This window comes from Neovison vison, chromosome 9 (assembly GCF_020171115.1).
Source record: "Neovison vison isolate M4711 chromosome 9, ASM_NN_V1, whole genome shotgun sequence".
Lineage (NCBI taxonomy): Eukaryota > Metazoa > Chordata > Mammalia > Carnivora > Mustelidae > Neogale > Neogale vison.
The window spans coordinates 92,071,220-92,084,204 of NC_058099.1; the positions used below are offsets into that span (position 1 = coordinate 92,071,220).

At 39.0% G+C, this 12,985-nt stretch overlaps 1 protein-coding gene across 1 annotated transcript in view; it reads right to left on the bottom strand.

The window, feature by feature from the left end:
• PGM5 (phosphoglucomutase 5) overlaps positions 1-12,985 on the bottom strand; it is a 201,433-nt gene that overhangs the window by 157,338 nt on the left and 31,110 nt on the right. Inside the window, exon 5 of the mRNA XM_044265946.1 lies at positions 77-267. Within this exon, the coding sequence (XP_044121881.1) occupies positions 77-267 (191 nt within the window). The remainder of the gene's footprint in view (positions 1-76; positions 268-12,985) is intronic.

Consider the following 12,985-nt stretch of genomic DNA (forward strand, 5'->3'; position numbering starts at 1 on the left):
CATGAATTCTCTGGCTTCCAATGCTTGGCTTATTATCTCGTAAAAGGGTCGGCAGGCAGAAAAGTTTCTTACTTACCCCATCAGCATCAAATGCAGCTCCAAATCCATATTCTCCTCCTTTCATAGCTTCCAGAAGGGTTGTTGCATACGTCAAGTTTGGGTCAGGAGGCTGCCCTCCAAAATCTTCCAAGGGGACACAGTTTATTGCAGAATTGGCTGGAGCTCCCAGCTCATCACACAGGACTTTTCTCACATAGGGTCCCATGACTAAAAAGAGATATGCGGCAACATGAGATCTTGGCAGAAACCTCCAAAAATGTTCGGTTCTGTTTAGAACAAGAAAGGTCACTTAATAGCACAGGAAACAAGTTCTACAGGCTTTGTCAAGATGCAACACAGAGGGATACTTACTTCAACTACTACTCACTGAGTACCCAACCATGTGCCAGTTGCTGTGTTGGGCATATAGATGTATTCAATAGTCAGTTGTATAAAATTTTTCTCCAAAACTTTTCTAGTATGTTGCCAGAAAGAAACCAACTACTTAATAATGATCCAATGTGTGTTGCTTTTTATGTATTAAAAAATTTGGCTAAATATATGCAAAAGCACTAAAGGCTCTAGCAATGTTCCCTGAGTCTGCAATCATTTTAACTCTGCCAAGAATATAACTAGAAAATGTAAACAATGGAAGCATGTAAAACTAAGCATATTTTACACAATAAATGCTAAGCAATGGTATTTTCCAGTTGAACATATATTTATGGAGCACCTAACGTGGAATTCCTATCTTAAGAATAGAAACATCATATTCAAGCAATGCAAATCACACAGTTTCTAAATTACTGGGCTCCGAATCCAGTAGAGGGATGAATTAAATCTACAGGTGAGTGATTACAGAAATAAGACTGGTGCTATGCAATGGAAATTTATGAAATAGTTAGATCTGATGGCTTTCAAGAAGAAACAACCACAAAAGTGGTTGTAAAAGTTTCAAGAAGGAGGTAGCATTTCTGGAGAGACTTGAAGAAAGAAAGAATATAAAATTGATAGGACGCCTGAGTGTCTGAGTGAGTTAACCCTCTGCCTTAGACTTGGGTCATGATCCGAGGGTCCTGGGATCGAGTCCCCACATCGGGCTCTCTGCTCAGCGGGGAGAACTGCTTCCCCTCCGTCTCTCTCTGTGTGCTTCTCTGCCTACTTGCTATCTCTCTCTCTGTCAAATGAATAAATAAAATCTTTTTTTAAAAAGAATATAAAATTGATAGAGATGGGGAATAGAAATGCCATCCAAATGGAAAGGACATTATGAACAAGGGAATGGAGCCTGAGGTAGAATATATAGAGCACATTTGGGGAATGCATGTAATCCTGTTAGCTGAAATATATATAAAACATTTTTTTCTAATTAATTTCCACTAACCTAACCCTCAAATAGTGAACATCTTTTGACTTTGCCTGTCCAGCATTTATTTCCCCTTCCTCTAGTTGCAATATTTTGGGTTTCCTATGGAGAATAAATCCTTTCCCCATCTTAGTTCTTATAAGTTAAGGTCTACACAGTCAATGTCCTCTATCGCTCAGCCAGATAAGTGATTCAGAGGTGGACATATAGAACAAGCTGGGCAATGAGGCTCAAAACCAGATATACTGCTCAAAACATTTAGAAAGAGAAACTGTCTTCCCTCGAGGCCAGTTAATGCTAGGGGAAGAACCTAAAAATCCCTTTCTGGGGAATATGATCAGCCCAATAAGAAAGAACAAAACAAGCCAACAGATGACGTCAAAATAAAGCCCATGGAGGATGAGCTCCACACATGAGTTCAGATCTCCCAACAAAATTTTTGGTGCCCCATTCTTAAATGTGCCAGGCAGCCAAGGATCACTAAACTTTTGAAAAGGGCAATTAACATGAGATCAAAACAAAAAGAGTAAAGAGCAGCTTAGAAGAAACAGAAACTATACAGGGAGAAGAAAACTCTTAAATATAGATCAGGAACATTTTCTAAGTCAACTTTTTAATTATATAATACAATCATCATAATTATAGGATATTAAATATTTATAAAGATAAAGGTCTATAAAAAATCTTTCTTTTTAAAGATTTTATGTATTTATTTGAGACTAGGTGAGAGAGAGGGAGAGAAAGCCAGGGCAAGAGCAGAAGGAGAAGCAATTTCCCCTTATGAACCCTGGGACTATGACCTGAGCCCAAGTCAAATGCTTAACCGATTGAGACACCCATAAAAAACAATCTTACTATTAGCTATATCCTTGAAATAAAATACAAATGATAGAAGAGAGGCAAGACAGCAGAGTAGTAGCAGACTGAAATGACATCAGATCCCAGGAGTTTAGCTAGATAGGAATCAAACCATTCCAAACACCTCCAACCTAGTAAGAGCTCAAAGAGAAGAAGAGCAGCAATTCTAAGAACAGAAAATCGACCACTTTCTGAAAGGTAGGACATGCGGAGAAGTAAATCCAAAGCGATGAGAAGAGAGACCGCAGGGGAAAAAACCAGCTCCCGGCAAGTGGTAGAGCAGCAGAGCATAAAATCAGAACAATTAGAAGTCTGCTCCACTGAAGGACATGGCTCCAGAGGCTAAGCAGGGGTAGAGCCCTCAAGGGGACAGTGTGGTCTCAGGTCCAGTGGGGTCACAGAAAGATTGGGGGTGTCTGAGTGTGGCAGAGCTCCCAGGTATCAAGCAGGGAAGACAACTACACAGACGGAGCTGAGGAGAGGGCTTTCAGCTTGGGGTTACCTTAAACCATGATCTGCGGCACAGTTGGGCAATTGCTCTTCAAGCAGGGACCCCACAAGTGGCATATCCAGGGAGACTCACCTGTCTGCTCTGGGGGGAGCAGTGCAAGAGGAATCTGCTGGGTTTGAAGACTCCAAACGGGACCAAGCGCAAGAGATAGAAACACTCGGTCACAGGTCGGGTCAGCTTAGAGCGCAATCTGAGACCAGGGAGATGGGAGGGATGGACTGCTTTTCTCCAAGGGCGCACTGAGGAGTGCAGTGCTGAGCTCTCAGTTCCTCTGAGCTGGAGATTGGGAGGCCGCCATTTTCATTCCTGTCCTCCAAAGCTCTAGAGAAAGTGTTCAGGGAACAAAAGCTCCCGAGCATGAACCTGAGCAGATGACTTAGCCTGGCCCCTTGGCAAGGGCAGTGCAATTCCACCTCAGACAAAGACATTTGAGAATCACTGCAATTTGAGAATCACTGTTGCTGATCTTCTGCAACTACAGAAGATCAGCAAGAACATCCTGCTAAGACCAAGTTTACTGATCAATGAGAACTGCGGAACTCCAGAGCTAGGGGAAAGTGACATGTAGAATTCGTGGATTTTTTTTTTTTTTAAAGATTTTATTTACTTATTTGACAGAGAGAGATCACAAGCAGGCAGAGAGGCAGGCAGAGAGAGGATGAAGCAGGCTCCCTGCTGAGCAGAGAGCCCGATGCGGGCCTCGATCCCAGGACCCTGAGATCATGACCCGAGCCGAAGGCAGCGGCTCAACCCACTGAGCCACCCAGGCGCCCAGAATTCGTGGATTTTTACCCATGATCCTTTACACTTACAAAGTTAAATTTTTTTAATTTTATTTTTTTTCTTATTCTATTTTCTTTTTTTTTTTAAGATTTTATTTATTTATTTGACACACAGAGATCACAAGTAGGCAGAGAGGCAGGCAGAGACAGAGAGAGAGGAGGAAGCAGGCTCCCCGCCGAGCAGAGAGCCTGATGCGGGGCTCGATCCCAGGACCCTGAGATCATGACCTGAGCCAAAGGTAGAGGCTTAACCCACTGAGCCACCCAGGTGCCCCTCTATTTTCTTAATGTTTCTTTCCTCATTCCTCTTTTAACATTTTCTAACTAGTTTATCTTAACAATACCTTTCCTAAAAAGCTTTTTTAAACCTTCATTTTTATAGTCATATTTTATCACTTTGCTGTATTTAACCTTATTTGTGTGTGTGTGTGTGTGTGTGTGTCTGTGTGTATATACCTTTTTTTTTCTAAAAAATTTTGGGATACAATTTCTTCTTATAGCTCAAAATATACTCTAGTCTACCACATGGCTTTGTTTTAGTCTCCAGCCTGAGCACATTCCCTGCTCTTTTTTTTTTCTTTTTCCAACCAACTTATCAATTCCTATTTTAATTTTTTTCTTTAATTTTCATCTTAACAATCATGGTGTTTACCCTTCTTTTACTATATATACAAGTTTTTCTTCCATTAGAATTTTGGGAGATAGTTTCTTCTAAGACCAAAATACACCCAAAATCAAGTCAGTGGCTCTGTTCTATTCACCAGTCTAATATATATGTATAATTTTTTATTTTATATATTTTTTCTTTCCTTTTTCCCCCTTTCTTCTCCCCCTGGATTTGGATCTCTTCTGATTTGGTTAGAAAACATTTTTCTGGTCCTTGCAACACTTTTAGTATTTTCTCTCATTCATATATTCTTATCTGGATAAAATGACAAGGTGGAAAAACTCACCACAAAAAAAAAAGAACAAGTGGCAGTACCGAAGGCTAGAGACCTAATCAACACAGACATTGGTAATATGTCAGAACTAGAGTTCAGAATGACGATTATCAAGGTGCTAGCTGCACTCGAAAAAGGCATGGAAGATATTAGAGAAACACTTTCTGGAGAAATAAAAGAACTAAAATCTAACCAAGTTAAAATAAAAAAGCTATTAAAGAGGTGCAATCAAAACTGGAGGCTCTTACTGCTAGGATAAATGAGGCAGAAGAGAGAATTAGTGATATAGAAGACCAAATGATGGAGAATAAAGAAGCAAAGCAAAAGAAAGACATACAACTGCTGGACCACAAGGGAAGAATTCGAGAGATAAAAGATAGCATAAAATGAAACACTATTAGAATAATTGGGATTCCAGAAGAGAAGAAAGAGACAGAGGGTCAGAAAGTATATTGGAGTTAATTATAGTAGAGAATTTCCCTAATATGGCAAAAGAAACAAGCATCAAACTCCAGGAGGCACAGAGAACCCCCCTCAAAATCAATAAAAATAGGTCCACACCCTGTCATCTAATAGTAAAACTTACAAGTCTTAGTGACAAAGACAAAATTCTAAAAGCAGCTCAGGACAAGAAGTCTGTAACATACAGTGGTAGAAATATTAGATTGGCAGCAGACTTATCCACAGAGACCTGGCAGGCCAGAAAGAACAGGCATGGTATATTCAGGGCACTAAACTAGAAAAATATATAACCAAGATACCATATCCAGCTAGGCTATCACTGAAAATACAAGGAGAGATAAAAAATCATTCAGGACAGGGGTGCCTGGGTGGCTCAGTGGGTTAAGTCCTCTGCCTTCGGCTCAGGTCATGATCTCAGGGTCTTGGGATCAAGCCCAACATGGGGATCTCTGCTCAGCAGGGAAGCTTCTTCCCCTCTCTCTCCGCCTGCCTCTCTGCCTACTTATGATCTCTCTCACTCTGTGCCAAATAAATGAATAAATAAATAAAATCTTAAAAAAATAATAAAAAAGCTTCCAGGACAAACAAAAACTAAAAGAATTTGCAAACACCAAATCAGCCCTACAGGAAATATTGAAAGGGGTCCTCTAAGCAAAGAGAGAGCCTAAAAGTAGGGCTTGCCTTACAGGCAACACAATGGCACTACTTTAATAGTTACCCTGAATGTAAATGGGCTAAATGACCCCAATCAAACACACACAGTATCAGAATGGATAAAAAACCAAAACCCGTCAACATGCTGTCTACAAGAAACTCATTTTAGACCCAAAGACACCTCCAGATTTAAAGTGAGGGGGTGGAAAACAATTTGCCATGCTAATGGACATCAAAAGAAAGGTGGGGTGGCAATCCTTATATCAGATCAATTAGATTTTAAGCCAAAGACTGTAATAAGAGATGAAGAAGGACACTATATCATACTTAAAGGGCTGTCCAACAAGAAGATCTAACAATTTTAAATATCTATGCCCCTAACATGGGAGCAGCTAACTATATAAACCAGTTAATGACAAAATCCAAGAAACACATCAACAATAATACATTAATAGTAGGGGTCTTTAACAACCCCCTCACTGAAATGGACAGATCATCCAAGCAAAAGATCAACAAGGAAACAAAGGCCTTAAATGACACACTGGAGCAGATGGACATCACAGATATATTCAGAACATTTCATCCCAAAGCAACAGAATACACATTCTTCTCTGGTGTACATGGAACATTCTCCAGAATAGATCACATCCTGCAAGGGTCACAAATCAGGTCTCAACCAGTACCAAAAGATTGGGATCATTCCCTGCATATTTTCAGACCACAATGCTCTGAAGCTAGAACTCAATCACAAGAGGAAATTTGGAAAGAACCCAAATACATGGAGACTAAACAGCATCCTTCTAAAGAATGAATGGGTCAACCAGGAAATTAAAGAAGAATTGAAAAAATTCATGGAAACAAATGATAATGAAAACACAACGGTTCAAAATCTGTGGGACACAACAAAGGCAGTCCTGAGAGGAAAATATATAGCAATACAAGCCTTTCTCAAGAAACAAGAAAGGTCTCAAATACACAGCCTAATCCTACACCTAAAGGAGCTGGAGAAAGAACAACAAAGAAAGCCTAAACCCAGCAAGAGAAGAGAAATAATCAAGATCAGAGCAGAAATCAATGAAATAGAAGCCAAAGAAACAATAGAACAAATCAACACAACTAGGAGCTGGTTCTTTGAAAGAATTAATAAGACTGATAAACCCCTGGCCAGACTTATCAAAAAGAAAAGAGAAAGAACCCAAATAAATAAAATCATGAATGAAAGAGAGAGATCACAACCAACACCAAAGAAATACAATTATAAGAACATATTACAAGCAACAATACACCAGAAAATTTGACAATCTGGAAGAAATGGATGCATTCCTAGAGACTATAAACTATCAAAACTGAACCAGGAAGACACAGAAAACCTGAACAGACCCATAACCAGTAAGGAAGTAAGGACATTGAAGCAGTCATCAAAAATCTCCCAACAAATGAGAGCCCAGAGCCAGACAGCTTCCCAGGGGAATTCTACCAAACATTTAAGGAAGAATTAATACCTCTTCTCCTGAAACTGTTCCAAAAGATAGAAATGGAAGGAAAACTTCCAAACTCATTTTATGAGTTTGATCCCAAAACCAGACAAAGACCTCACCAAAAAGGAGAATTACAGGCCAATATCCTTGATGAACACACATGCAAAAATTCTCACCAAAATACTACCCAATAGGATTCAACAGTACATTAAAAGGATTATTCACCACGAACAAGTGGGATTTATTCCTGGGCTGCAAGGTTGGTTCAACATCCACAAAGCAATCAATGTGATACAATACATTAATAAAAGAAAGAACAAGAACCATATGATACTCTCAATAGATGCTAAAAAAGCATTTGACAATGTATAGCATCCTTTCTTCATCAAAACTCTTCAAAGTGTAGAGATAGAGGGTACCTACCTTAATATCATCAAAGCCATCTATGAAAAACCCACAGCAAATATCATTCTCAATGGGGAAAAATCTTTTCCCCTAAGCTCAGGAACACTGCAGGGATGTCCACTGTCACCAGTGCTATTCAACATAGTAGTAGTAGTAGAAGTCCTAGCCTCAGCAATCAGACAACAAAAAGAAATAAAAGGCCTCTGAATCAGCAAAGAAGAAGTCAAACTCTCACTCTTTGCAGATGATATGATACTTTATATGGAAAACCCAAAAGAATCTGCTCCAAAACTTTTAGAACTCATACAGGAATTCAGTAAAGTGTCAGGATATAAAATCAATGCACAGAAATCAGTTGTATTTCTACACACCAACAGAAAGACAAAAGAAGGAGAAATTAAGGAGTCGATGTCATTTACAAATGCACCCAAAACCATAAGATACCTAGGAATAAACCTAACCAAAGAGGCAAAGAATCTGTACTCAGAAAACTATAAAGTACTCTTGAAGGAAATTGAGGAAGACACAATGAAATGGAAAAGCGTTCCATGCTTATGGATTCGAAGGACAAATATTGTGAAAATGTCTATGCTACCTAAAGCAATCTACATGTTTAATGCAATCCCTATCAAAATACCATCCATTTTTTTCAAAGAAATGGAACAAAGAATCCTAAAATGTATATGGAACCAGAAAAGAGCCCAAATAGCCAGAATAATGTTGAAAAAGAAAGCCAAAGTTGGTGGCATCACAATTCCAGACTTCAAGCTCTATTACTAAGCTATCATCATCAAGACAGTATGGTACTGGCACAAAAACAAACACATAGATCAATGGAACAGAATAGAGAGCCCAGAAATAGACCTTCAACTCTATGGTTAATTAATTTTCAACAAAGCAGGAAAGAATGTCCAATGGAAAAAAGACAGTCTCTTCAACAAATGGTGTTGGGAAAACTGGACAGCCACATGCAGAAGAATGAAACTGGACCTTTTCCTTACACCACACACAAAAATGGACTCCATATGGATGAACAACCTCCATGTGAGACAGGAATCCATCAAAATCCTTGAGGAGAACACAGGCAGCAATCTCTTCAACCTCAGCCGCAGCAACTTCTTCCTAGAAGCATCGCCAAAGGTAAGGGAAGCAAGGACCAAAATGACCTATTGGGACTTCATCAAGATCAAAACCTTTTGCACAGCAAAGGAAACAGTCAACAAAACCAAAAGACAATGAACAGAAGAATGGGAGAAGATATTTGCAAATGACATATCAGATAAAGGGCTAGTATCCAAAATCTAGAAAGAACTTATCAAACTCAACACCCAAAGCACAAATAATCTAATCAAGAAATAGCCAAAGGACATGAACAGACATTTCTGCAAAGAAGACATACAAATGGCCAAAAGACATGTGAAAAAGTGCTCGAGATCACTTGGCATCAGGGAAATACAAACCGAAACCACAATAAGATACCACCTCACATCAGTCAGAATGGCTAAAATTAACAAGTCAGGAAATGACAGATGTTGGAGAGGATATGGAGAAAGGGAACCCTCCTCCAACCTTCCATGTTGGTTGGAATGCAAGCTGGTGCATTCACTCTGGAAAACACCATGGAGGTTCCCCAGAAAGCTCAAAATAAAGGTACCCTATGACCCAGCAATCACACTACTGGGTATTTACCCCAAACATACAAATGTAGTGATCTGAAGGGGCATGTGCATCCAAATGTTTATAGCAGCAGTGTCCACAATAGCCAACCTATGGAAAGAATCTAGATGTCCATCAACAGATGAATGGATAAAGAAGATGTGGTATGTGTGTGTGTATATTTATCTAGGGGAATACTATGCAGCTATCAAAAGAAATAAAATCTTGCCATCTGCAATGATGTGGATGGAACTAGAGGGTATTATGCTGAGCAAAAGAAGTCAATCAGATAAAGACAATTGGAGAGGCAGAGTGGGGGGTTTGTGGGATAGGGAAGGAAAAAATGAAACAAGATGGGACTGGGAGGGAGACAAACCATAAGAGACTCTTAACTTACTCAACAGAGGGTTGGTGGGGGTGGAGAGGGTGGTTGGGTTATGGACATTGGGGAGGGTATGTGCTATGGTGAGTGCTGTGAAGTGTGTAAGCCTGATGATTCACAAACCTGTACCCTCTGGGGCAAAAAATACATTACATGTTAATAAAAATAACAAATTTTAAAAATCAGGAAAAAATACAAATGATAAAGCAAATAGCAAGGAGAAAATTCTGATAGGCTCTGTATTTGATGGTAATTGCTTAAGTATTTATCTGGACACTAAAAGCTATATATTACATATAATTTATAAGATTTAATGTTGTTTTTGAAAAATTGGTGGCCAAATACAATTAGTATTTACAAACACAAATTTATTTGGATTTATATTACAAATGTAATGTATTACAGCACTTAATCTTCTTTGTTGTATTACTTTTTTTGAATTTAAATTCAATTAATTAAGATAGAGTGTGTATTATTAGTTTCAGAGGTAGAGTTCAGTGATTCATCAGTCTTATATAACACCCAGGGCTCATTACATCCTCTGCCCTCTTAATGTCCATCACCCAGTAACTCTATCCCACCACCCACCGTCCCCTCAGCAGCCCTCAGTTTGTTTCTTAGGATTAACAGTTTCTTATGGTTTTCCTCCCTCTCTGTTATTATCTTGCTTTATTTTTCCCTCCCTTCTGCTATGCTCCTGTTTTCTTTCTTAAATTCCACATATGAATGAAGTCACATAATTGTCTTTCTCTGAATAACTCATTTCACTTAGCATAATACCCTCTAGTTCCAACCACATTATTGCAAATGCCAAGATTTCTTTTTTGATGGCTGAGTAATATCCATTGTGTATATATACCACATCTCTTTTACTTACTCATCTGGTGATGGACATAAGAGCTTTTCCCACAATTTGGCTACTGTAGACATTGCTGCTATAAACTCTGGGGTGCAAGTGTCCCTCTGAATCACTACATTTGTATCATTGGGGTAAATACCCAGTAGTGGGATTCCTGGGTCATAGGATAGCTCTATTTTCAATTTTTTGAGGAACCTCCACGATGTTTTCCAGAGTGGCTGCACCAGCTAACATTTCCACCAACAGTGTGAGAAGGTTCCCCCTTCTCTGCATCCTTGTCAACATCTGTCATTTCCTGGCTTATTAATTTTAGCCATTCTGACCAGTTTGAGATATTGTCTCATTGTGGTTCTGATTTGTAGTTCCCTGATACCAAGCGATGTGGTGTATTTTTTTCATGCGTCTGTTGCCCATTTGTATATCTTCTTTGGAGAAATGTCTGTTGGTGTCTTCTGCCCATTTCTTGATTGGATTTATTTGTACTCTGTGTGTTGAGTTTGTTAAGTTCTTTCTAGATTTTGGATACTAGCCCTTTATCTGGTTAGACATTTGCAAGTATCTTCTCCCATTCTGTAAGTTGTCTCATGGTTTTGTTGACTGTTTTCTTCGCTGGGCAAAAGCTTTTTATCTTGATGAAGTCCAATAGTTCATTTTTGCCTTTGTTTCCCTTGTCTTTAGAGACATGTTTAGCAGGTCAGAGAGACTGCTGCCTTTACTCTTCTCTAGGATTTTGACAAATTCCTGTCTCACATTGAGGTCTTCCATTCATTTTGAGTCTATTTTTGTGTAGGGTGTAAGAAAATGGTCCAGAGTCATTCTTCATGTGGCTGTCTGATTTTTCCAACACCATTTGTTGAAGAGACAAATTTCCATTTGACATTCCTGCTTTGTCGAAGACTAGATGACCACAGCATTGAGAGTATGCTTCTGGGTTCTCTATTCTTTTTTTTTTTTTTTAAGAATTTTTAAAGGTTTTATTTATTTATTTGACAGAGGGAGAGAGAGATCACAAGCAGGCAGAGAGACAGGCAGAGAGAGGGGGGGAAGCAGGCTCCCTGCGGAGCAGAGAGCCTGATGCGGGGCTCGATTCCAGGACCCTGAGATCATGTCCTGAGCCGAAGGCAGAGGCTTAACCCACTGAGCCACCCCCCAGCTTTGGTTTTCTTTTTCAACATTCCTTTGGGTCTTCAGGATCTTTTCTGGTTCCATACAAATTTTAGGATTATTTGTTTTAGCTTCGTGAAAAATGCTGATGGTATTTTTATAGGGATTACACTGAATATATAAATTGCTGTAAGTAGCATAGACATTTTTTTTAAAGATTTTATTTATCTAGGCAGAGAGGGGAAAGCAGGCTACCTACTGAGCAGAGAGCCCAATGCAGAGCTTGATCCCAGGACCCTGAGATCATGACCTGAGCCGAAAGCAGAGGCTTAACCCACTGAGCCACCCAGGTTCCCCATAGACATTTAAACAATATTTGTTCTTCCAGTCCATGAGCATGAAACATTTTTTTTCATTTTTTGTCTTCCTCAACTTCTTTCATGAGTGTTCTCTAGTTATCAGAGTACAGATCCTTTGCCTTCTTGCTTAGGATCATTCCTAGGTATCCTATGGTTTTTGGTGCAATTGTAAATGGGATTGATTCCTTCATTTCTCTTTCTTCTGTCTCATCGTTAGTGTATAGAAATGCTACTTATTTCTGTGCATTGATTTTATATCCTGTCACATTGCTGACTTCCTTTATGAGTTCTAGCAATTTGGGCTGCAGTTTTTCGTATTTTCCACGTAGACTATCATATCATCTGTAAAGAAGGAGAGCTTACTTCTTTGCTGATTCAGATGTCTTTTATTTCTTTTTGTTGTCTGATTGTTGAGGCTAGGACTTCTAATACTATGTTGAACAACAGTGGTGAGAGTGGACATCCCTGCCATATTCCTGACCTTAGGGGAAAAGCTCTGTTTTTCCCCACTGAGAACGGTATTTGCTGTGGGGTTTTCACATACGGCTTTTATGATGTTGAGGTATGTTCCTTCTATCCTTACACAGTGAAGAGTTTTAATTAAGAAAAGATGATGTACTTTGTCAAATGCTTTTTCTGCATCAATAGAGAAGATCATATGGTTCTGGATCTTTCTTTAATTAATGTAGTGTAACACACTGATTGATTTGCGGATGAACCACCATTGCAACCAAGGAATAAATCCTGCTTGGTCATGGTGAATAATTCTTTTAATATACTGTTGGATCCTACTGGCTAATATCTTGGTGAGAAATTGACATCCATGTTCATCAGAGATACTGATCTTTAATTCTTTTTGGCAAGGTCTTGGTCTGGTTTTGGGATCAAGGTAATACTGACTTCATAGGATGACTTTGGAAGTTTTCTTTCCATTTCTATTTTTTGAAACAGCTTCAGAAGTATAGGTATTAATTCTTCTTTAAATGTTTGGTAGAATACCTCATGGTCCAGCCCCAGACTCTTGTTTTGTTGGGAGATTTTTGATTACTCCTTCAGTTTCCTTGCTGGTTATGGGTCTGTTCATGTTTTCTATTTCTTCCTGGTTCAGTTTAGAAATAAAATATGGAAC